Source organism: Tinamus guttatus, unplaced genomic scaffold (genome assembly GCF_059628265.1).
Source record: "Tinamus guttatus ecotype Peru unplaced genomic scaffold, ASM5962826v1 Tinamus_guttatus_pri_ptg000649l, whole genome shotgun sequence".
In the NCBI taxonomy this organism is placed as follows: Eukaryota; Metazoa; Chordata; class Aves; order Tinamiformes; family Tinamidae; genus Tinamus; species Tinamus guttatus.
The window spans coordinates 904,101-930,930 of NW_028289183.1; the positions used below are offsets into that span (position 1 = coordinate 904,101).

A 26,830-nucleotide genomic window follows, 5' to 3' on the forward strand; every position below is an offset into this window, starting at 1 on the left:
TCAAAACGAATACTGTTTCCCCAGACTCTCCATCCTTCCTTGCCACCTCAGGGGTAAAAAAGTGATTCTGGCTTAGCCATGCACACCCAAGGGGAGTGGGGTCAGAGAAAAGAAGGTGCCTCCACTCCAGCCCCAACTTGGACATTTTAAGGTTCAGACACTGTAAAAAAAAAAAAAAAATTGAAATGCCTTTTTTTTTTTTTTTTTAATATCGACTCCCCAAGTCAAGCACCCTACTGGGGTGCAACCCACCTCCCTACCGTTGGGACAGGTTGTGCAATGGGATGCTCCAGCCGAGCTCTTCAAGAACACAGCACTGGAGCCCTCCACCTCCCAGGTTGTTCTTGCATCACGGGTCTTTGACACGGGACACTGGCAGGACTACCCTGTGACCCGAGGAGTCCTTTGTGCAAACACAGACTGGGGCAAGAGAAATGCTGCACCGGTGGACCTGTCCATTCTCCATGATGGCAGCTACGCCAACAATCTTCTCAGCCTAGCTGTAACTACTGCAGAGCTTTTGCTAACAAAATCATTCAGTTATGGGTTTTTTTCTACCCACAACTGACATGTTCAGGGTAGCAATACTTGTCACTCAGGCCACATAACCTAGGCCTGAGGCTGGGGATGCCAGGGCAGCACCACTTCAACACACTGGCATCATTTCACCACATCTGCACTTTCAACCTCTGCTCTGCAAACTCCATCTAGAAGTTCCATCAAGGCAACTAACAGAAACAGGCCTTTAGCTACAAGGACCCTCTGCTTCCACTGGAGATTTTAAGGGGTAAAAAGAAAGGTAGAAATATCACTGTCCTGGGATCCAAAAAGCTCAGAGAGACCTGCCCAATATCCCTTTACTGTGAGGAAGTCAACATTTATCAGAGAAAAATTAGAGGACGGTGGTTACTCTGGGTGTCCTGACACACTTGAGACAAGTATGAATTGCCTTCACAGTAGCCAGAGCTGGGGCTTAGACATGTCTACCTTATACATGACACCAGCAGAAGTGAATATTTCCAGACCAGATCAGAGAATATCCCAAAGAAGGCAGAGCTGAAAAAGAAAGCAATGCAAAGTTGTGGAGTTTGCAGCTCTGTTCTACTCTTTCATTAGACCCACAGGAGCATTTGCAAACGATCTCATCAATGGAGCTAAGTCACCACCCAGCAACAAGCAAAGGAAAGGACATGAGAGAGAGGGAGGGAATGCCTGCTGTCCACCCCACCCAGCTCCTGGGACAAGCGATTCCTCCACAGCCCCCAGCGAGCTACTACAGGAAGGCAGGAATTACTCCCTATTGCCTAGCTAGGAGGTGAGGGGGCACGTTGTTCTTCAGATGAATTTCTGGATAGCATTAGGAACAACAGGGACAGTTCTGGAAACCACTACAATCTCCATCTTCAGAGCAGCTTCAGCATGGTAAGCACAGAGCAAGGACACTATCATATAGTGACACAGAAGAACACTCCCTGGAATGCATTTTCCCCATCCAGCTCCTCTTGGACTACAAGCTACTACACCATGGCCAAATGCTGCCCAAAACCCACAAAATTTAAACCACTACCTTATTTCACAAAATACACCAATGGATGTTAACTTGTGCCTACCATCAATCTAGGCTATATCTGAACCAGTGACCCAGAGGTGAAGGTCCATTTCATGTTATCAGTCTCCAGAGATATGCGGTCCCCTCAAAACAGTAAATTTCTGATAGGCATTTTCAAAAGGGCAAAAGCAATTATGAGATCTTCACAAATCACTGGACAATATGCCCATTATACAATGTATTTTCAGGGAAAAAAAAAAGCAGCCTTTATACTGAAAATAAATAGAAAAGAGCAGTGGATAGGTGATAGATGGAAGAACATTAATTCTCCATCACATTTCAACCCTAAATGGACTGAAGTACAAACGTAAGTATGGGCATCACCTACTTTAACTGCCATAATTTGCCCACTTGGTTTGTGGACCATTTTGTTGACAGAACCATAAGCGCCTCGTCCAATTTCTCCAAGGTCTTTCAAGTCCTCTGCTGTAAAATCCCAATGCTGTTCAGGGGAAATCTTCAATTTTCCTGATGATTCAATGCTGTGTGTTCTCAGTCTCTCTCTGTCAAAAATATTGGGAAGCAATTTTTCCACATTTTAAATAGTCTGTAAATTTCTCTTTTTCAGCACTTGATTAAACATTAAAAGAGAGGGGTTCACAAAGGCTACAGCAACAATCTGACTGCACGCAGGATTTTGGTTGGGGAGGGAAGGAGGGAGCAGGAGGGGGAGGGAGGATGTTAAATCAAAAATGACATTTGTTTGCTCACAGCTTCAATTAATGGCACGTTTCTCCAGCTGTGGCATAAAAATCAATATGTCTCATATATTAGAGTCATTCTACTCACTCATTTACACAGTTCTTTCTGCTTTGCACAAAATACATCAGGCTTAAAGCAGGATCTGGTAACATGCAGAACCAAGAGTCTGAAGAGCACTCCCCAGTCCCAGAGCCCCAAAGCTGCTACATCTTTACACCGTTCCGCTCCACAGCAACTGTCTCATTTTTAGTTTGATTTTTATTCCACCCGGGCTATGTCTTCTCTTTGTTATCAGGGGGACTTTAAAGAGAGCTTGCTCTTAATGGAAAACTGCAATTAATTTCAAAGCATTTTAGGTAACCATTTGATTAAAAAAAAAAAGCCAATAATTTATGTTCTATTAAAAAAAAGAAAAGCAAAAAAAAAAAAAAGGGCAATATAAGTTGTGGCATTTGAAAACACAAATTGCCTATTCAACTGCATCTTTCTCAAACACCTACATTAATACTCTTGGGCAAAAATCACTCCCACTAAAGCTTAAAGGATTTTGGTCAAGTAAGGAGCAGAATGATGCTCAGAGTCTGTGGGAGAAAACTAAAAGACTTCCACAGCTGATTTATTTAAGGTGCTTCCAATTACTCATTCAAATGCAGTAATGCTATCACAGGTTTAGTAGGTCATGTGCATGCATTTTCAACATTTTTCACCTTAAAAAGCCACTCAAGTTTCCAGGTTTTCATTAATTAATGAGCATAAAGGTCTTTGGTCATAAAGGATGTCAAAGGCCTGAGGTTCCTATTTTATAGTAGTAGTAATAGCATTAAAGATGCTTCTCAATGTAGGACACATGTTAAAGCAGAGAGGTATTTTTAAGAACCTCATGTACAAGGGAGATTCTGTCAAACTAATCGTTTGGACTCTGATCACTTCACCTGGGCATTTGACTGAGCAACTGGCTTTTCCAACATCTGCTCCCATGAGCCCAACACACACGAGGTATTTGATCAAATGGATAAAACTGATCAAGTTTATCAGCCAGAGGAATAAACACGTTACAGCTGATTCCACGCTGACAAATACAGCTATTTGTCAACCAGCAGCTGCAAGCGCTGCCCGGTTTGATGATATTGTGGACCCAAACCTGACCCTCACGGGTTTTTATTTGGAATCTGGGTTGTGAAAGGGCAATGAGGTCAGGTCCAAAGGTCAATTTACTGGAGTAACTAAGGCTCCAAGGGCTTCATCTGCTGCACGCTGGCTTCTCCACGGCACGTTGGTTTAGCACTCCCTGCGCTCTGAACAGCTGCATTTTCTGAACCTTTGACCCATCTGACAAACTATGTCTCCAAACTGCTCCCCGCCAACATTATGCTATGACTGTCCTGTTCTCTCCCCTTCTCCAATTTTCCTAGCTTCCCATGTCCAACCTGCCACTCTCTAGAGCCTCCCTTCAGCTTCATCGCCCTTAAATTCTTAATTCAGGGGAAGACCTATTAATAGTGCTGCAGATGTTAAGTACACAGAAGCCTGCAGAGGCAGAGGTGGCATCCATTAGTTAGCATTATTTACATTCTTTACGTTTTGGTGCATTTTATTCCTCAAACGAAACCCTGCATTTGGTTGGGTTTTCCCTGGAATCTGCTTACTAAAAAGCAATGAATAAAAATAAGTAAGTAAGAGCAGAGAAGGGAAAAGAAGAGCAGAGAAAGAAAAAGAGCTGAGAGAGAAAAAAGAACAGAAAAAGCAAGAGCAGAAAGAAGAGAAAGGAAAACGATAAAACAGAAACATGGTCTCCGTCCTGCCAGCTGTCTTTCAGGCAGCTTACAGTGGAAGGAAGGCTACACGAATCAGCTACTATTTAACTGTTCAACCATCCTGTTTTGTCAGTACCATAAAAATAGTTCTTTTGATAGAAGAACTAAGGTGACAAGCAGCCTGCCGGGGAGGCACTGCTAAATGGACATTTCCTGCCTACCTCCTGCGAGCTGGAGGGAAGGAAGAAGCAAGACCATTCAAAAAGAGCAAAATCTTGTTCTGAAAGGCAGGAAAAAAGAAAGGGCAAAGAGCTAGTTCCACGAGGAAATGAGAGCGTTGATTTTTTTTCTGAACAAATTTTCTCCCTCTTTGGTTTCTAAACGACACTCAATATTTCAGTTTTCAAGGTAAAAAAAATTTAAACGTTGACACTGTTTATTCAAAGAAAGGAATTAAACCAGTCTCACGTCTTTCCTTTGTCTGTTCCTCTGCCCAGGAAACTTTGCTTTTCTCACCCTATGGCAGAAGAGAAAGCACATCTGAATCCATTCATCTCTCGTTGAACAAGAAGCCTGTTTCAGCAAGTGCATGCACTGTCCCTGCAGCTGCAGGAGGGGGACCGAGCAGCAGGGATGAGGATGGGAGCGAGGAAACACTCCTCTCTTACGGGTTTGTTTAGGTGCCTTCTGCAGCTATTCATGAAGCAGAGTAGCTCCAAGGAACTACAACACTTCCCAGCCTATTGGGTATATGGTTTGAAATGGGATGTGCTGTCAATGTCCACCTATAAAAACTCAAATGTTTTAGATTGGCTTAATTCCCATTATTTATTTATGATGCCATCTGCCTTGCATCGTGATCAGAGTTCCTGCATTTTTTCTTTTTTTTCAAATACCCAGAGAAATGGTCATAAACCAAAGGACAAGCTTGACAGAGTGACAGACATTTTAATATAGGTTTTGCTCATTTAGCTAGTTGTCAAATATAAATAGTGCAGTTTTCCTTTAAGCAGCATGGCCTAGCTTAAAAATCGTAACCGGAACACAACAATTACTTTTAGCATCAAAATGCTATGCTTTATACCAGCAATTTTTAAATGTAAAGGAAAAAAAAAAGACCCAAAGGATTTCAGGAAGGCAGCTCAAGAATGCAAATCCAGCACTGACTCTCTGCATTGATATAAAACAGGAAAATTGTGATGTAAAACCGAGTGAAGCAATTCAAACAAATAAAGCATCAATGCATTATGTCTATTACTAGATTTGCACTGCTGCAGATGTACGAGTGCATAAATCCCCTGTGCAGACATGCTCAAAAAATACAAGGCCTGCCTAAACCCTACACTACATCCTATGGGGTGGGTATTATATTATCCTAGCTCACTCTAGAGAATAGAAAACTAACTGTACGGAATGGGGTCCAGTGAAGGTAAAATTAATGTCTAGTTCCTGTTTCTGCAACTCATCAGATTTCAATGACTGTGTTTAGTGCTCATTACATTTTGCACAGACATTACATAAATCTCTTACCATTTCTTTTTAATGCCGTGCAACCCAAATCTCTCTAAAGCTAGCAATATTTGTGTAAAACTGGGCATATATTTTTTAAAAGAACAGGATGCCTAGAATGGACTTGATGGGCTTTGATTGTTTAAACCTTGCATTAATACCTAGAGAACGTGGCCATATTCAGTTAATCCTCAAATAATTTTAAAAAGCAGAATTTTCAAGTATACCTTTGGGATTGTAACTCCTGCTGATTTGTCCAGCACTTGAGTTTTTAACTCTCTTTTTTGCCTTTGAAAAATTTTAAATGCAAAAACTATCATAGGCTTAGGAGGTGGTGGTGATGATTGCACTGGAAAGACACCAACGTATGGGGCTCACTGCAGATGGTTACTATGCTTGTCACAGCAGTTATCCCAGGGATTAGGAACACCGAGCAAGACAACAACTCCTCCTAACAGTTGCCCTTTGTCAGAAATAAAAATGTTTGTGGATCCAGCTTGGCAGGAGGCACACAGACTGCTGGCGCCAGGCACCACAGCTGGGCCAAGGACAGTGTCACACACAGGCGGGACATCAGTTTGCTCCCTGCAAGCCTGGGGAGCCAGACCCGCACCGGAGAGCCCGCCACGGCCACGAGGCCACAAGAGCTCCTGGAGAGGAACCACAAAGACATTCGGAGCTTTTGGACAGGCCGTGTTAGTTATTCAAGCCCCGCTATTAGCACCTAACTGAAGGGACACCAAAACTTTAAAACGAGCAGTTTTTTTGGCATGAAAAAAAGGAGGACTGGGGAGACAAGCAGAGAAAAGTTGGTGTGTTTTTAGCAAAATTGAAAGTTACCAGACATGAAGCAAGGCCAGAAAGATGCTACAGGTTAACTGCCTAAATCTACTGCTTTCTGCATTGCTTTCTTAAGAAATCTGTGGGATTCAGGGCAAAGAAACTCCAATGTGATGGATTCAACATTACAGTTGACATGAATAAAACAGATCTGCATAGGCAAAAAGATCCAGACAGACCAGCTGTGCTTTACAAATCTGCCTAATGCCAGATTTTTCAAGAAGGTCTCTCCTTAAAGCTTCTATTTATGCTTTGGCTAATGAAAACACAGCACAATTCTAATTCTCCACAAGTTTGGTAAAAAAGATGGTGGAAACGATGAAATTTTAAAAACGGTTCCGTGGCAGCATGGTCAATAAGCCCAACAGGTGCTAAAACTCAAATTCAAACAAAAAATCTTCCATGCAAACTTCCAAGTTTTTATAACATTGTGCATTGTTCGCAATTTCAGAGAAAAAAAATGAGGCTTATGACTCTGGCTAAAACCTTTCTATCAAGTATTGTAAATAGCCTAGAGAAATTGCATTCCTTCTATCTAAATGCCCAAGACATTTTTAAAACATTTCTTTTTAGACCTAATGCAGGCTAATGCTCATGAAACAGCAATCCTGCTTTAAATTTCACTGGAGAAAACCTCCAAAAGAAAACCTGCAGCTATTTCTGGAAGTCTGAAAATGTTAATGGTCTTGCAAGACTTCGACAGATTCACAGGAAGAAATTTATGCCGAACAGTAAAAAAAAGCTAATAGGCAATGGAGGTCCCTTCAAAAGGGGCAGAATTCAAGTGTTTTTGCTCTGACTCATTTAAGCTGTCTTGAGGCTTGTTCTTACCACTAATAACTCCAGATTCCTAGGATGAAGAAGAGCTACAGGAAACATATCAAAAGAGGAAATAATTTAGCTCTGCATCTCTTACCTAATCAGATTAAAAGCAAAAACACTTTCGCTCCCTATCACCAAGAACAAGTGGCTGAAGTTCCCTCTTAGTTTTTCTCTGTCTTTCTAAGCTCCTCTGATCATTAAAAGCAAGATAGCAACAAAGCATGGGAGGCTGCACAGGTCCTTGCACAGCCCCTGTGTCTCGGCCCAGCACACGTTCAAGCTTGTTAGGACTGTCCCTGAGTTTAGTGGGGTTTGGCTGAGGCATTAAAAATGTCAATATTTTATATTAAGCTCCCTTGGTAAACTACTGAGTTACAATGAATTTTGATTAACCCTGCCCTTGACGCAGAGGAACCCTCTCCATTCGTCATGGTGAGACCTGTCCTGAATTTAACTAAGCATATTAATCTCAAACTCATTTTTATTTGGACATGAGCCAGACCGCAGCACAGTCACTGAACCTTCCATCCTCGGCTGGGTATTCTGAGCCTACGCTGGTTTTAAGCATGTTGGAATAATACTGAAAAGTCTGCGCTAATTAATTTAAATAACCCTTCTGAGAAGGCCGACTCTTTTCCTGACACATTACATTTCCTGAGCCATGGCCAGCTATCCGTGAAAGAACAGGAAACAGAGACATGAGCACATCAATGAGAATCAACAAAGGAATCAGAATATATATATATATATTTATACTTTGGCAAATGATACTGAGATGCAATATCATTATCATTACACAGAAATCACTCATGGAATGACGCTATTTCTGAGACAAATTCCAATACTTTACAGATGCCATTTTTGCGGATATGGAAAATATGTGACAATGGCTAACAGACAGTTAAGCTTACTGTAGCCTGCTGGAAAGTTTCTGGATGAGGTCCGCTTCTCTCCTTTTGAAACTGAACGGGACAATGTGATTACTACCCAGTGTTGCTTGTGCATCACTTCAGCCAGGAAAAAGTTGTGAAAATGACAGGAAAACATGGTGCTGTTATCACATGACACAATAACGCATAACACAATACTCATCTAGTCACACTACCTTTGGAGTAGTTAACATTAGAAATTAGTGAGCTATGTATTTTTCTTCCAGATTTCACCTAAAGAAACCTCTCTCACTAGCAGCAAAACAACAGCATATATAATTGATGATCAAAACTGTAATTTAACACAGGAAATTGCAAGCAATTTTTTTTCTTACAACAGTGGCAATTATTATTTCCAATTGTACCATTATAATGATTAAGAACATGGCTAATTAGATTAACCTCACTAACCAAATATCCATACATAAGTGACACATTGCCTCAAGGCACATTGACCATCACTGCATTGCTATTCTTGTGGTACAAAAACCAGAACTTACTAAAAAAGAACCCTAGCTCCCATTTTGGATCCACCAATCTAAGACTGGTGGTCTCTTCCTTGTGGATTTGTCATTCCTGACCTACAAAGGTAGGTCAACTCATCTCTTAGTAAGTTTCCACCTCTTAAATACACTATGTAGTTAATTTTTACCTTTAGAGCTGCATAAGTGACAAATGAACCACACATCAATTACCACTCTATGTTATTAAAGTCTTTAAGAACAAAAGTCAGGTTCTGGAGCTTGCCATCTGAAAACGTCTCTTTCCAATATGTAGATCCATTATCTCAGAATGGTCCTAGTAGTTCAAGCAGGATGGATTTTTACTAAGCATTTTATGGATGACAAACAAAACAAACTTACAGGCACTTTACAAGTGAACAATGAGCTATGTCCAAAGGTTCAGAAATACCTACTTATAATTTTGTTCAGTTCCTTAACGGAAACACTTGACAGAACTGAATAACTAGGTTATTTTCTTATTTCACTATGTTCTTTCAGCTCCGTGAAGTATTTTTGCTTCAATTACTCTAATGAGGAATTTTTCTGATTTAAGCTTTTGCATGTTAAAAAGCTCCAACTCTAGCACCAGAAAGCTGGAATCTTTTTTTTTTTTTTTTCTGTTTGGGATAGAAAAGCTTTTAGTAATTTCACATGGATTAACTTGAAATTCAGTGCACCTCTGGAAAAATCTACCTGGCGATATAATTTTTCTGGTGACAGACAAGGAAAAGTGGGAAACAAAGGAATAACCCAACTGCAAGACAGATATTGCTTTTTCAAAGACGCATCTATCATATTCAGTGCTCAAAAGAGAGCTCATAACAAGACTAAATGAATCAAATCTGATTTATATTTTAAAAGTGCCTCTCCTATAAAACCTAAGATTCCTATACGCCTGTGCAAGTAACTGCCTGCCCACTGCCCCCTTGCTCCACAGTTAATGGTATCACTACAAGATTTAAAATTTTGATATCATCAGACAGCTGTTTGGGCACAGTTTTATCCACTCTCAGTTAGGGTCTAAGAGGTAATTAATATAAGGATCCAGAGCTCTGTAGGGATGCTCTGCTGGAGCTAGGCCAATAGCACAGAGTCACCTTTCCCATCCTGCACTGGCTTGAAAATCCACGTAGAACATCAGAGAGCTTGAACAGACCCAAATGGAGCAGGCAGAAGCCCCTCACATCCCGCAAAGATGGCAACACCTTCACTCTGCTCTAGCAGAAGGTATTCGAAAAAAACCACTTTCAAATGATGTACACTTCTGTCAGCAAATGTATTAGTTGTATTTGGCACAAGGGAGCAATTGTCTATCCAGATCTATTCCAAGCACATTTCAGAACGGAGAGAATTAAGACTAGCTCGAGGAAAAGACTATTTAGGGTCACAATGACAGACTTGGCCTTTTGGTCTCTTTTTTTTTACTTTTTTCCAGAGGTTTTCCAAAATGCAGGGACCTTCACGACAGGAAGCAACAACATCCAGCTGAATCTCAAAGAGGAGGCCTGTAATTTCTGGCTGAGCCCAGTTAATCCAAGTCCTTTTCAGAAGTCAACCCCGCGGAGCAGCAAAGCCGCTTCAGCCCTGCAGGCTGTTCCCACCTCCATCCAACGCACCCAGTGCGTACGCAAGCCATTTACATTAGGGTTTTTTTGTACAATGGCTGTTTTTCTCTGTGTGCATCCCATTCATTCAGCCTCTGCTTGTGCAGATACATGTTGGAAGTCATTCATATCACGGGAAGAAAATAAATTTGTTGATGCTGAGCTGCATGGTCGAGGCAGGCTCTGAATCTGCAGACTCTCTTTTCTTTTCCCTCAATTTCTTGGTGGCTACAAGAGCCAAAAGGGATAATCAAATCTATCAGTTTGGACTCAAAGCAGAAGACTCAGATCACTTCTCCGTAACAGAGAAAAGTGCGAAATATTTTACTAAAAAGAGGTGATCAATATTTGAAGAGATGAATTATGTAGCTCTTTTCTGAGGAAATATAGTGACCCTGAATATACAGAATAGCAGGGAGCAAAGTTTGTTTCTGCTCTTCGCAGTCCCTTAGGGTTTCCTGAAGAAATGCATTGCACCAGGTCCAAACCAGCAAACTTAGGGTTCAAGGCCAACTTAAATCACACTTATCACAATCATATTTACCTGTACATGAACCCTTTCTCATTTTCTCTGTGTCACAAGATGATCAAAGACTTCTGTGGCTAACCATGAAACATTAAGTGAAGCCCATCAGTGACCATGACTTAAGGTCAGACACTAGATAAACCATCCACACAATACAGCACAGATGATTGCTGCACACAGGCATTAAACTGGTTCCAGTGATGTATCAATGTCCTACTTTGATACCTGTAAATAATTATTCAAACAAAACATTCATCCCCCCCAAAATGAGAGTACAGAAAAACCTATTTATGTATATATACACATATACAAACACACAAACAAACACGCAGATGCATATGCATATATATACACATACACAGAGATTTTGCATAAGAACTGTAATAAAAGAAGGTATTGGTATCTGCTGGTTGGCTCCTAAAAGATAGTTAGACACTGATGTGCAGTCATGTAGTACTGGACAAGCAGCTTTAGGAGCAGCATGAGCAAGAGACCTGGATCTATCACAAGCAGGCTAAGTGCTAGGACTTGTCAGTTAACCCATATGGTGCAAAGTAGGGGGCATCTGAGGTTTCCTCACCTGAGCTTTGGTCCCTATATCGGAAACTAGAGTGGATGCTGTACATGCAGTTAGAAGACATACCCTGAAATTATTTCCTCTGCATCGGAGAGTAAAACATGCATAGGAGCACAGACTGCTGGACCATCATTTTCCTCTCATAAGACCAGCAGATTTTGTGTATTAAGAAAGTTGTTATTGTATCTGGAACAACATCCATGAAGAAGGGTGTAAACCTTGAATCTAGGCTTTCTTTATTCTGAGGACTTAATCCACATCCCAAGAGACTAAATTACAAGACATGCAGGATGGGACACTTATTCTCCCTGTTGAACTGGGATCAAACCACAGCTAAGAAAGTAAGATTCATCATTCCAGAAGAAAAAATGCTAAAATGAAAATGCCAAGAAAGTACTCTAGCCTCTAGCCTATTATCTAAAGATGAACAACAGCATCTCCTACCCCCTAGTACTGAAATCAGTAGCATCTTAAATGTTTTCAGAGCACACCTTGCAAAGTCTTGAATTCAGACATGGCAATGCTTGATTTCCTCTCTCCTTGATGCAGGATAGCAGCAATCCAGAAAGCTCAACGGATCCCAGTGGCACTTTGGGGGACGGGCCACAGTAACATACAGGTGCCACAAGATATTTTTATCAAAAAGCTCAAGTCCTAAGGACACCTCATTGCTTGAGGAAGGAAGGGGGAAATTTTGGGTCTCAGGCATATTTACCCATCTTGAAAAGCTTACTGCTGATTACAGATAATTAGACCCCTGAAGGCTGACTGAACATTAAAAAAGGTCAGAGATGGAAACACAGAACACTTCCTCTACAAGGTATCAAATAGAAGTTTTAGAATGGCTTGTAATATTTGTTGGGTAAAATGGTTAAGCTTAGTTAAGCTTAAAAAAAAATAACAGAATAATCTGAAAATACACTGAGATTTAAAAAACTCATTGGAAAATCCAGTATGAATGGACCTATGCTCCTAAATTTTCTCTCTCATCCTCAGAGGACCCTAGGCTGTTTTTGTGTGCTGAATGCTTTTAACATCTCCTCACATCAGGCTTTTATAACCTTTAAATATGAACATGTACACTGCTGTCCTTGCTAGGGGATGCAACACCTAGGAACAAAAGGAAGGAGAAGAGAGAAAAACGTGCTTGCATTAACAGAATAACACAAAAGGAACACAGAGCTGATACCGATTCTGAAACTACTTGACCTACTTCCACTTTTCTCAAATAAGCATTGCATTTGTTACATCTTCAAGTTAATAATACGGCTCTGCTAGGACCAGATGAGTTCTTCCTGATATACAAATAGAAAGCTGAAACTCAGGAATCCCTGGAGTCTCCTGAATACTAATGTTACATCTGCTTCTCCAAAAAGACCTAGTACATTTGAAAAAGCAGGATCCAAGCAGCAGAAACAAATAAACCCAAGTTCTTACACCACATCAAGCTCTCAAAACTTCTTAAATTTTAAGCTGCTTTCGAACAAAATCAGCATTGTCCCTCACCTGAAACACATCAAATCCTTAAATGTTGGGAAGAATATTTCTAAGTGGGCAAGAAGACAGACAGACAGACAACTTTTGCAACAACTTACTTGTTAGGTTACAGAAACTTACTGAAATATCCACTCCACACTCAAGTTTAGAAAGCTGGGCATTGAAACAGGACTGATTGAGCTCTGCAGGTCCCTCCAGAGCAGCCCCCTGAGCGGGCTGCAAGCTCCTGCCTTTTGCCATGGGTGTTCATGGTCTCCTAGACCACTAGTGTCCCAGCATTAGTGTTCTGTATAGATCCTTGTATGTGGATAAATAGACAGCAGATTTTGAGGACTAATAAAATTGAGTTTTCTTTGAAAACGAGCATTTCCACCTTACTTCTCTACCTCATAAATTTCTTATCTCCACAGAAGTAAATGCTTCGCCTCCTTCCACATTTTGAGTATAAGAAATACCACTCTGCAGGAAAAAAAAAAATGCACCTTAAAACTAACAGTCTTCAGAGGATCTCCTTAGAAGCCATCCAGATTTTCCTGGAGAAGGAAAACTGCAGAGAATAGCACTAAAAATATCGTTACAAAAAACACAAAGTAGCTATTTGGCATCTATCACCTCCAGAAAGGACCATTCCTCTGTTCCTGCTCTCTACAGGCCAGTGAAAAAAGCCTTAAAGAGGCAATGTGAAGCTCTGAATTAAAAAATTGAATTAATAAAAAATATTGCTGCAAATTTGCAGGAGTTTCCTAGGTGTGTTTCATATTCACATTGCTGGAGAGGCAGACTGCAGAGGATCATCAGAAGGAGGGATGAGTCCCACACCCATGGCACTAGGACAGGCTGGAGGTTGCAAGGCCAAATTCTGCTCCCAAACAAGCAACCCTGACAACCCTTATGTGCATGTGAGGGGCCAGGAAAACAGCTCCTAACTACATAAGGGATGGAACAGCAAAGTAGAAGTTAACCTCTGGGCCACAAATGAACAGGAGATTCATAGCAAAGTCCTACCCTGCCACAAGCTTCTTACTCAACCTTCATATTTCCCATATTGTGATACTCTCCAGATTCCCATCTACAAAATGAGGAGCATGGGTCTGTCTTTAACTATGTAGCCTTGCAAAGCTAAATCAAGGGACAAGTGTGAAGAACTCAAAACCCATGGTAATGGGAGCCAGATAAGCTTTTAGCATCAGTGAAATCACCCAAATGCAGGTGATTTCCAGGTTTCTAGGTTTCCAGAAGCTCTGAGGACTCCAGGTCCCACTACATTAAAAGAAAGCTACAGATGCTCAGCACCTTTGAAAAATCAGTACAGGTTAGCTTAATGTAGAGTTCCAGGCTCCAGATTTTGGTCTTTAAAAAATGAAAAGCTCTAATTCAGAATTAGAGCAGTACCAAACCCATGCAGAGAGACGTAAACAGTCCTACTGTGGCTCTAAAGGACATGGAGCTTTCTACGGAAACTCACTTTGAGAAGCAAAAAGCTCCCCTGCTAAAACAGAATTACCATGTCAGAGAAAGTGTGAAATTTAGAAGGTGAGAAAAAAAGAGCCTAAGGTAGTGTGTTCAATTAAAACCTCACACTAGCTTTGGTAAAAACCTCTCCAAATAGCAGACCTACTTGAAATCTAAGATACTGGAGAGAGATGTTTTAAAAACCATACCAGCTCTTTGTCATTGAGGCCACAGGGATCACTGGCCAACTAAAATTGATGCAAAATTCTGGAAAGATGCACAAGTGTCAAATACTGACAAAACTCATCAATATAACAAGAAAGCTCCTCAGAAATTATATGTAAAGAGTGCTGCTCTAGCACTCAATCTGCTGCAATGTTCCTGTTAAAAGTGCAAACCTATTTAAACATTTTCTGTGGACTCTCTCAAACATTTAAATGCTCTGGCTGAGTCCTGGTATCCCTTTTACTTCTACTTAGTTGAAAATACAAATAAGCTTCCTGGTAACTACATCTAGGTACTGCAACTCTTAAGAAATGTTGCAGAATGTTCACAAGGAAAAAAAACAAATCTCAAATGATACCTTTTCCACTGGAGTCTCCAAGATTTCCAGGCATTCAATCATGTAATAGGAAGGTATCATGCACCAGAAAGGTATGAGAAACTTGTAATATTAAAGATGTGGAATAACTGTGATAGAAATGAGGAACAGTCATAGAACTATTTGCAGGTAATTTCACCCAAGTAATTGTGAACATGACTGGTTCAGAAACTTTGATTCATGTTTTAACATTTTTCAGAAAAATACTAAAAAAGGAATTTCCTATGGAACGCAGCCAGCTGTAGGTTAGGCAGCCAGGGAGCAGCCTGAAACCAGGTGCCAAAAAGGTTTGGGTGAGGGTAAGAGGAGATTAAAAGAGAAGTAGACACTTGAAAGAGACTTTGGGACAACAAGAATTTTTTTTTTCCAGGTAAGGACAGTCCTTAAACTATGCTGAAATAAAGGAAGCAGCAGAGTCTGAAATTCAACTAACAGGACCTCATTCAGCTTCTGAGGAATCTAACCTCAAAGCCTGTTAAATACATGTTTGACAACACATCTCTTGTGTTGGGCATCTTTCTGGAGAGGATGTTTGAATCTCTCAGATGTCACAAGAGGAAGAAGGTGCACCATGCAACTCCAGAGGTTCAAGTGATGGTGAACGCAGAAAAAGACATTTAAGTGCTACAGGGAGGTTACAGACCAACACATGGTTGAGATGCTGGAATCATGATCATTAAAAGAGGTCATTTCACCTTGACAGCTTTCCAAATAGGACCACAATGTGCTGTGCTCAAGTTCTAGAGAAATGGTACACCTAAAAGACAACACATTTCCCAGGCAAAATGCTCAAGAAATAACATGCTGTGAAACAAGAGGCCAAACAAAATCCTTTGTGCATGCTCACTTTGTAGCAAGTGGATGGATCTAAAAGCTAATCTAAAATCAAAATTGAGACATCTGCACACCAGAAGAGTACAGTGCTTCCCAGAAAACCAGGGAACACATCCATAGCACAACCCAACAGCTCGCTCCCACTGTGCCCAAAGGCAGCCAACACCGTGCACACTGTCACCGGGCAAAGCCATGCCCAGCTCTACCAGTCACATCTCACACTGTTGTTCTAGGGTTAGTGTTATCTGAGCCTCCTTGCAGCAAAAGCCACCAGTTGTAAGTAGCTCTGTGGGCTTACATACAGATAATTTAAGTAATCTAATTTTGCTTGTGACCTAAATCCTACCTGGATGCAGAACAGAGGAAGTAAAAGGTGTGACTGTTTCAGTAAGTTGGAAGTAGCAATTAAAAAGCAGCAGTTCTGGTATTTAAGGGATCACTCTGACCATGGCTGGTGATCTCTAGCCTCTAGCATCTGCTGCAGTAAAACGCAGTGTTTAACCCTGTGTAAACCAGCAATGCAGGCTAAACTAGTGAGGCCATGCTAAGGTCTCGAGCACCACCTCTCCAGAGCATCCACTGCCACCCAGTCTCCAGAGCACAGCACCAACATACCAGCTCTCCTCAATCTGACCAGGCTTACGCAGGTGCAGATGCTTTCCTGGATTGGGAGTTCAGCTGTCAGTAAAGTATTTACATCACTCTTGATTGCACCCTTTCAAGTAAGAATTTCACTCTCTGAAGATGGTTTAACTAGCTGAACAACCACTCCGAAAAGACATTGCTCTGCTTTAATGTAGCATGCAAGACATAGATTTTATTTTTGCAGAAATAAACTGCTTAAATACTTTATTCTTCAAATTAATCTCTGTAATAAAGGCTTTATTCGGTCTTTGCTCTGCATAGGTTGCATGCAGAACATTACCATGCTAGATGCTCTGTAGACAGGCTGGGAAGCATACCATAATTAGAGAAAAAAAACACTCACTGAACTCATAAAATAGAATTGGTAGCAACAGTCACAGTTAGACTAACCAAGATGCTCACTCTTTTTAGCTTTTTCTTTACGTGGTCATGCTCCATTAGTCACATGCAGTCGCAGAAGCAGAATTCATCTTCATTTCAAAACTTCTGCCTTGATTCCTGTTGCTTCACTTCACCCTGGGGCCCAGCCCTGAAAGATGCCATCACAGGAACCAAAACCACCTCACCTCTCATAAGATCAGTTATTAGCTCAACTTCTGAGAGAAGTTCTGGATTTTAGCAGGCATCAGCATTTTAAAAGCACTGCTATTAGCACACAGATCATGATGAAAACTCCATTTTATTGCACAATATATTCTATCCATGAAAGAAAATCACAGGAAACACAAGGCTACAGTAGAGACTTTCAAAAGTCAGCTCAAGCTCTGCCCATGCATAGGGTCAGAGTGGTTTTTAGTCGCAAAAAGGCAACAACAACTCTCCACATCACCAGGATGGGAGATTTCGGGGAGCCATAGCCCAAAATACAGCACCTAGCAATGTACCCCCAGTTTCAAATCTCATTCAAAGAAAGTTCAAGTCAGTTTCCTGTTTAAAGGTCACTTTAAAGCCCCTAATTTTACCAGATGTTCTAATTCACAAAATATTAAAGGCAAAATCCTAGCCCCACTCACCCTGATGAGTAGCACTTAGTTCCATCCTACACGGAGCTCTGTCGGCCTCCTCCTTGCTCGGTGTCCTGCACATCTATAATGAAGTTTGGCTCCTTCACAGATGTCCCAGTGCAGCTGATAAGATTTCAGGGAAGGGGAAGGAAGGGCTGGGCACAGAGATGTGCTGGCAGGGGCAGAAGCCTGTTGAAATATGGGCATGGAGGGACAAACAGGAGCACTGGAGTCCTTGACAGTCCCCCTCGCTACCAGCCAGAAACTACAGTCCTGGCCATCTCTCCTCTCCAAGGCCCACACCAAGATGTCACTGCTAAGCCCAGATGTCCCAACCACTCATAGGCTCTGTCTGCTCCTGCATGCTGCATAACTAACTTGCCCTCACCCATATTGTCCGATCTTCCGTAATGTTGCTTTGCACACTCCTTTGCTCCCTATAGATCCATGGCAGCACATTGCTTTATGATATATCCCAGAAGGATGCAATCCCATCCTGAGAATGGAGCTGTAAGATGTAGTTCAAAAAACACTGCAGAAGATGGGAAAGATAAGATAGAATGGGCAATGGAGGGGGAATGATTTGGGCCAGAAAAACGTTTGAGATCCTGTGCTCCAGCTTTCTCCATTAGGTAACAACTTTTCTCCACCCAGTAGCAATGTGTTAGGTAGGATCTCTTTCCCAGGAAAGAACATACCAGGGATCCCTACATATTAACAAAAAAGCTTTTACCCAGGCAAACTGTGAAGTTCTGGAAATAGCTTGCTAATAGGAGTACGACTTTCCTGATCCTATCCCACAGCTCACTAGGTTATATAAGGTTTAACACATGGTTTGCAACAATAGAGAAACACAGCTAGTAGCCCAGGATATTCCAAAGCTCCTAATAATTTCATATCTTGAAATTTGGATTTCATAGCATTTCAAATATTTATTCCAGATAGCATGCCAATACAAACAAGCAACCAACAGGAATCAATGGAGTCACAGATCAAGCATACATGACTAGGGTCACCCTTCATCGCCTCCTGTGGAAACCAGACCAAGTCCTATCTTCAGTTCACTTCAGCCAATATGAGAATCATCTCTTTCTTGCCACAGTTGAATTCTATCCCTTGCTTAGGGGTAAACCCCTGAATTATTTCCTCCCCAGCTTCTTTTTCAACCCTTCTAAGACCTCTCACACCACGAAACAAACCCTAAAAACAAGACTAAACTCACACCTTGACAGGATATGCAAGGGCCACACACATTTCACACGCGCATGAAGCCAAGAAGCAGCTCCACAGACCAGTAAGAGAGATCAGAGAATGCAGATAATTTTGGTCTCTGGTGGTTACACCTTCTGCTTGATGATGAGAATGGCCACGACTGATGATCTGAAATTTTAAAGGTCGTGTCTGGCATGACATGTTTTTTCTGTTTCTTTCGCTTCAGGAATGTTGTTCATTTGGAAGCTTTCTCCTTTCTAACAAACGCTGCACTAGTACGAAGAACCCCGTTTTGTTACTTTGCTCTCTACTTACACAATAAGAATCCACATTCTTACCTGAATATCCACCAATCCAGCCTGATCAGTTCCCCGATCAAAACCTGTTAATCAAGCAAAATACAGCTAATAGGCAATTTACATCTTGTGGCACCTGCAGGTCACTAAACTGCCTCCTCTCAGCTCCCCATAGGTTATTTCCAGAGCTCAGAGAAGAATGAGGCGAAAGTGTTTGATGAGGGGAAGCTCTGCCCTTCTGGAGGCAGATACAATGGGACAGCCTCCGGATTGGTGGATCCAAGTCACAGAAACTGAAATTTCCTGTGAGAAACTGACCTCTCTGTATCTTCAGATCCACCCATCTGGACCAATAGGACCTACACAGGGAAATCCACAAAAGGAAGTGTTGAGCCAGCACTTATCATGAGAAGTCAAACAACAGCAACACGACCAAGTCCACTTAATTCCATCAGGCTGAGAATCAGTTCCATGATTCAGTAAACAGAATCATGAATTAAGAATGCATCTGAGCCAAGTGGTCTGGAATATCCAGTTTAAATTTAAAGTCTAGAAAATCTTCTGGACAACAGAAGACAAAAAAACCCCAAAACATTCCAGCCTATCCAGAGGACCTGAGGACCAGATAGGGAATGCAAATATATTGCAGTGATGCACCAACTGTGAGAGGAACAGCTCTTGGGAGAAGTGCATGACCAGAAGATGTTACCATTGCCTTTGAAGAACAGAATCCGTAACAGACAATATAAAGATGTGAGGATATAATAGTTATATCCAAGCTTATTCAACCTCCATACAGAGAAAGCAGTCCAACTCACAACATCCATCTCTTTCAACTAGGAATGGTTATTACAGTTTGTAGCCTCACAAGAAAGTTTTAGTGCAGGCACATGACTTTCATTTTCATTTTTTGATATTTCCACATCTCTCATATCCAACCCAAGACATTTCCAAACCTTCCACACCAGTTACACTATTCGCCAGCCCAAAATCCAACCCATGCCAGCAACTGCAGTCCCCACAAAGAGAGAGAAGCACCTTCTTAATGGAAAATGTAGGCAATCACTTGCACAAACATGGAACTTAAGATGTCTCCAATTACCAATGGAAGCTCTTCTATTCTAGACAGGAACCATTGTGACTGCCAATGAATCCAAGACAGAGATCCGTGTAGATAAACACAGAAAAGTCAAATCTATAGAGAAGACTGATGGGAACTCACTAGCTGAGACTAAACCCCTTATATATTGAAGTGAGGGAAGTTTGAGATAGGAAATGGTCCAAAAGGGGCTTTCAGAAAATTATTATGAGGGTTTGATGATGTTGAGGGAGAGATACAGAAAATGGAAATACAAAGCTTAACCCTACGACCAATTAAAAACTATTCTACAAAGGAAAAGAGAGAAAAAGAGAGAAGGAACAGTTGTTAGAAAACTCACTGGAGGTGGTAAGAGTAATCTTCTAAAGTAGTCATGTAAAAATCTTTATTTTTAATTACCAGAAACATATTTCTAACACAGTAAAAGCTTGCTTGAAAATCTTCAGCATGAAAGAAGCTACCAGAAATAGAAACAGACCATAGAGAGTATATCCTGGGGAAGCAGAAGGAACTCAGCAAAAGGAGAGAGGCAGCAACATGCACAGCAAAGCAGAAGCACGCTATAACCAAGGTCACCCCTGAAGAGTCCAGGCAGCAGGAAAGTTTCACGTGCACTTTGAGATTTGCCATTGACAAAACTCTTGAGACCCAGTAGGGAATCTAACAGGGAAAAATCTGGTCTATCTTTGCATGTTATTTGGGTTCTGCCAAATGTTCAGGCTGTGGGTGGGTAACCCATCAATCTAGATTGGTGGATCTGAGGATACAAAGCTAATATTTTCTGTGACAAAGTATTATCATTATTTATTAATGTCAGGAACAGCTCTGTGCCACACGTGTATTCAAACTTTAGACAGGGATGCGTCGTAACTATCTATCCTGAAAATTTGGTGAGGACTAATCACTGCATAACTCCCTCAAATCTCCATTTTGGTGGTTTTATATCCCTCAGTTCCTCCTTCTTTATTTAAGTGCTAAAGATTCTATCACAGTTATGTCTTTCACAAGTAACACAGAAATAAGATCTTCTCTCTAATGAAAAGTAATAAGCACTGAATAAAGAGACAGGAAAATGACAGTGAATAAGTCCAGAAATTAATTATAGGCATAACTTGCATTACTAGCTACAATTCAGCTAAAATTAAATAATTCTGGAAGACAGTAGCTCCAGTGTAAAACAGATGATCCCAAACTTAACCTTTTTTCATTCTGAAAAAAGCGTGTGTTGGGGGGGAGGGGGAGGAAATCACAAAAATTCTTTTACAGTGATTCAAACCTCATAACTTGAACAACCTACAGACACCTGAAGAAATTAGACTGCTTTTAAAATAACACTGTGTTGGCTAAATAATTTCAAAGATGTTCCACTATATGTGCCTTTGGCTTTATACTCACATGTGTGGATTTTGGAAAGGAACTCCAGAAGTATTTAGAGTAAATCTTGCTGTGGACTTGAAAGGTGGATTTGCAAAATTTAACTTCAGCGCTTTGCGTTTACCTGGGAGACAATGAACATAAAGTAAACTTTTTGTCAGCAACAAAATATTATTTTGTAAGAGCACCCAGAAATAAGCAGGAAAAGAATAAGTAAATAAACACACTGTAAGGAAAGGCAAATGTGTTTTACCACAACGTTAACAAATAATAACTGCTGTGAGAAAAACAGGAACAGAGAAATGGAGTCAGTTCTCATCCCAAGGGCCTCCTTGATCTCGCTGTACCAGGTTGGTAGGTTACTTAGAGTTGTTCAAAATCCATTCTTGGACAATGGGAATGCAGGGAATGCCACGCGTTGGCTACCAGCTACCGTGACCCTCGGTGCCCCTCCATCCCATGCCCCTCCACGCACACTCATTCCTTGGAACATGGCATTCCCTGGCAAGCCGAGAGCTTCATCCTGTTGCACCAAAGGTGGCCAACCTCTTCAGCACAGACATGTCAAACAAACCCAGAAACAACGGAGATTTCGTTAAGGAGGGAAGGGCAGCCACTGCATGTCAAGTGTTGGCTTGACCCTCCTCAGCCAAACAGCAAATAGACGTAACCAGGCTTCAGCTAGGACAGCAGAGATCTACTGAACCCTTCTGCTGCCAAAGCAGATCCCTGAGCCAAGCCGGGAGAGAAAGCTCTGCTCTGTAGTTCAACAAGAAAGACTTAAAGCGGGGGGAACCAGCCTAAAAACAAGGAAGCCTAAAACCAAGGCCGAGCGCACACTCTGACAGGCCACATAGGGTCACACCTGTGTGAGGGACGTACCTCACACCTGTGTGAGGGACGTACCTCCCGACCTCCCAAAGGCCTCCAGAGACCCTTTCTTATCCCTGTTCTGCCACAGCAAACTTGCATTCCTGCCCCCTGAGTGGTCTAGAAACAGGAACAGGAGACTGAAACCCCCTCAGGGTGAGCAGGGCTCAGCCCAGATTTGTGACTCGGTGGGTGGAAGCCTTAACCCTTCACTGTTCATTTAAAAGGTTCGTCCCGCCACCTCCCAGCCCAGGAGGCAGTGGCCATAATACCTTGAATCCCAACACCCTGCTTCTACTCACGCTTGTAAAACAGATGTCAGAATTCGCTATACCACAGGCTTCTTGGCCTGAAAAAGAACTTTAGAGCAAAAGCCCTGTGCAAAAGCGCCCATCAGCTTCTGTAATATTCTTCTCCCTTGTATGTGTGGTTTTAGTAGCTCCAAAAGCAAAAAAAAAAGAGAAAAAATAGAACTCATTACATGTGAAAGTGCTGAACAGCAAATTCAGAGCACGAAGTATTACAAGGATGGTGCCATTCATCTAAAACCAACATGATAAAGCTAGAAAACTTCAAACGAAGGATGTAGGCAAAAGACATTTAAGCGCAGTGCAGTCTGAAATGCAAGTCAAGGCAACAGCACCGCGATGTTGAGACCACCCGATGTTCACACACCCCCAACCAGGGCTCCTACATGGTTGCAATTCCCATTTATATTAACTAGATGTTACAAGACAGGTTAGAATATATTTGATTTAAATTCTGCCTTCCAGCACCAACTGCAGGACACAGTTACAGCTACCTGTGTTACCGCACCTAAAACACCGGAATTTCTGCAGTGCCAGTCTGACCTTTGTGGGTATCTGGTTTTCACTTAGAGCTGATTATGTATTTCTTGTATAATATCTTCTACTTTTAAATTACTGATGCATACTTTCAGCTATGATCCCACTGTGATAGAGCAATTGCTGTGGAAATACCCATACGCACTTGCCTTTATTTTTCTCTCTCTTTTTTAATAAAGTCACCCATGAATGCCAAGAAAGAAACTTGACCAAAACCCAGTAGTGTGAAACCATTTAGCAATAACTTTCTCAATCACCTAGAGTAAACTACAGATCACCATTTTTAGGTATCAATTCACAGACAGATTTGCCACAGAGTCGTTCACACTGGGCTTTTCATCATGAGTAAAGGTGCAGAAGAAAAACCCATCGCCTGAAAGTAAAGGGTATCTAACTTAAAGCCCACAGCTGGTTGGGGTGAGGACTGCTCTACTAAGGAGCCCAGTGTCACAAAATAGAGGGTTAGGGGGTCAAATTCCATTCCTGATGCATTTTTCTTGGTCACACTGCCCCTGCAGAGATGATACAGTCGGGTCTACGCTGCAGAACTCTAAGGAGACAACCAACAGACAATCTCCAAAGGTCCCTTCCTGAGAAGACTGCAACTAGACAAGCACTAAATGGCTCTCTCCTTTCCAGAGTAAAAATAGAGATGTCTTTGTCAGAATATGGATAAATATCACTTTTGGTCTGAGAGCTGCTCTGATTTGGTTTATTTTGCCTTTCACAGCATCCTCTTATTTTGCCTTTTATTAAACCCACTCTAAAAACGTAATTTCTTTTGCTCTTATGTTAGAAAGTGAAGGAATGCCCAAACTAACCATTTAACTACATCTGTCCAATATTCTGTAGCCCAGAAAACACCTGATCTACTGATCTACAAAACCAACTTAACCTCACAAATAACACAGAGGAGGGCATTTATAAACTTAATACTGTCATATTTCTAAGCAGGACAATCAAGTCGCAGCTACTACTATGACTTTGTCACTCCAAAGCCTTCCAGAGCAGGCAATGCAGCTGAAGTCCCATGTAGACAGTGAAAGCCAAATACCTCTGGATGGAGAGAGCAACAACGTGACCTTCCAAAGAATGCCAGGTGTTTTTAACATTTCTTTCTTCTTTAAATACTTGCCTATCCACATGTCCTGATCTCCATTCCTTCTTCCTTGCATCCCTGGCATCCACCAGCTGAGAGGTGCCAATCATGCATTTACAGCAACACACCCAAAGGAGCAAGATAGGTCTCTTGTGCAAATATCAGAGAGAAGAGTTTCTAAGCGCAGTGGTAAACACGAGCCCAGTGAACTAGTGGGGAATCACTTAAACAAAACGTGGGAGATCAGTCCTCTCTCATGTATAATCCAGAAACAAAGGAGTTGACCAGCACCAGCAAGGTGGCAAAATCAAGTCTACCATATCCTGTGTAATGAAATGGCAGGACTCATTACCTCCCCACACCTTCGAGGCCAATCACCTAGGAATATTCTTAAAGATCAGACATTTGTGGGAACAACAGGAATACCCAGATAACACTAACGGGTCTCTGAGCCAACAGAGAAGCAGAATAATTTACATCTCGCACCTGTCTCTTGGCAAGTCCTGCCGCTTTCCTCCGGAGCTCCCAGCACGGGGCAGCTCTGACACCGGAGAGGAAACAGCGATTTCCTGGCAGGGGCCCCCGTGAGCAGCCCCAGCCCCGCACCAGCACCCAACTCATCTCTTCCAACAACACCCTTGACAGCGTCTCCCTTCTTAGGGCAAAGCACAAACACTGAATTCCCTCCTGTGAGGGATTTCGGATACTTCCTAGTCTCAGAATGCATTCCTAAAACCTTCCCCTCCTTATTTTTTCTTTCTCGGTCCTGCCCCTGCCGTTGTGTCGACGTGCGTGGGTGTTAGCTCCTCTTGGCAGGTACTTGCAGATAATGGTTATTCAACCCCTTAGTCACTTTTCCTGTTACGGCTGCACAAATTCTGCTCTCCGACGAGGTCCGATGATTTACAGCTTTCATCATTCTTGTAGGTTTGTTTTATTCACATGCCTGAAACACTATCCCTCTCTTTGAAGGGCAATAGTACAGTGGCATAAGATTTTCCATTTCTAACTACAACATTTACACAAGTTAATAGAATGCTTGTCCTTGAAGTGGCACAATATTTTAAGTGACAAAATGCCTACCAATAAAATCTCTTCTTCTCAAAAGCTTCCCCTATTCTTTCCACAGTTGAAAAGTCCCAAAGACTTTTAATATCAAGTCTCCCTCTGTTTTCAAACTGTACCAGAACACTTTCTGTCCAAGTTAAACTCCAATCTATTGACTTCTGTCTCAACAGTCTTCCACTAATAGTTTCAATATCATAATTCCTCCACATAGATCTAGATTTCTCAGAAATACATAAATAACAGGATTTATCCCTGGGACAGAAATAGAATGGCTTCTTTTTGCTCAAGTGATGAACAAGACATGTAGTAAAGAAACGTATCCTGAGGAATGCCGGGAATTCCCGTCTAGCACAAGCCATGCGGAAACACACACTGTAAATGAAACGGCACCTGCAACAACACAACAAAACGAACGAGGAGGCAGAGGGAATCAAAACAAGTTGTCATCTCTGGCAGCCTTTTGAAATCAAGGATTTCAGATAGGAAGCTTAAGCTTCAAATGCTGCCCTTGGACTAAAAAAAAGACTGACAAATAGCTTTTTGATGGTAAATAATTTTACATTCATAAAATTACAGCCTTCCTTGCCTCAAATCACTGTACTCATAAAATAACAGTTTTCTTGTTTTCCTACTTATAAAAAGAGGCTGTTTTAGCAACAGGCCACTGCATGACAGCAGCAGTGGCTTGACCAACCAACAACTCTTGCTGTCCAAATTGTCAGATCTTGTCCACAAACAAAACATAGGCTTTAATGTACAGACATAAGAGGAACATTCATCCACATTCAGAGTTGTAACCCTGATGTTGCCGATTTGCTGATACATAAGAAATTCACTGCTCATTATCTCTAGTGCTGCTAGCACAGTTCTACCTTCCTATAAACTCTTCCCAGCTACAGTCCTCCAGCTATATTTCCTTCCCTTCCAATCTTGATGATGGATGTACTCCAAAATCAGCACTACTAACATCCAAGCAAGGTAGGCTTCCAGCCTTAACCTCAAGGCATATTGAATTAAAATTTTCAAGATAACAACTATTTTGAACCAAAACGTGAAGAAACTCAGTACATAGAGTAAGTTAATTTGGGAGTCTGAATGAAAGTGAAGATTCTGTTAATAGCTCTAAGAACTGTAAGAAAAGGAAAGGGGACTTGGTCTTGATGACCTTAAAGGTCTTTTCCAGCCATAATGATTCTATGATTCTATAAAAGAAACCTACTTTTCAAAAGTAATAGCACAAACATTTTCACTATGTCTTCTGCAGTCTACTGACATGTATTGCCCCTTTAATGCACATGTTAGAGAAAGAGAACCTTTGATTTACAATAACCTCTGAGTCAGAATTCAGCTGAAGATCTGCTCCAGAAACATACTAGGCATGTTCATTTTTAGAAGTCATTTCATTAGAAACAGGGTTTATCCATAATTCATTTACAACTCCAAGCATGTTTTCACTTAAGAGTTCAAAAAAGAGGCCAGATCAGCCAGGATTCCAGAACAGCTCTTAGTTGTTACCTTCTCATGTCATGAAAGCAATAAGCAATATAACTTTTCTCCCG

The 26,830-nt window shown here is 41.5% G+C and overlaps 1 protein-coding gene across 6 annotated transcripts in view; it reads right to left on the minus strand.

Annotated features, from left to right (window-relative positions):
* Window positions 1-26,830, minus strand: part of MAP2K4 (mitogen-activated protein kinase kinase 4) — a 76,463-nt gene that overhangs the window by 30,212 nt on the left and 19,421 nt on the right. For 2 of the 6 annotated variants that reach the window (XM_088535933.1, XM_088535932.1), the window contains 3 exons: window positions 21,411-21,513; window positions 8,148-8,243; window positions 1,938-2,112 (listed from right to left, as the gene is read on the minus strand). In XM_088535933.1, coding sequence (XP_088392059.1) covers window positions 1,938-2,112; window positions 8,148-8,243; window positions 21,411-21,513 — 374 coding nt within the window. Of the gene's footprint in view, window positions 1-1,937; window positions 2,113-8,147; window positions 8,244-18,958; window positions 19,003-21,410; window positions 21,514-26,830 lie in introns of those variants that run through there. The other 4 variants (XM_088535936.1, XM_088535934.1, XM_010216684.2 and 1 more) reach the window with 3 other exon arrangements.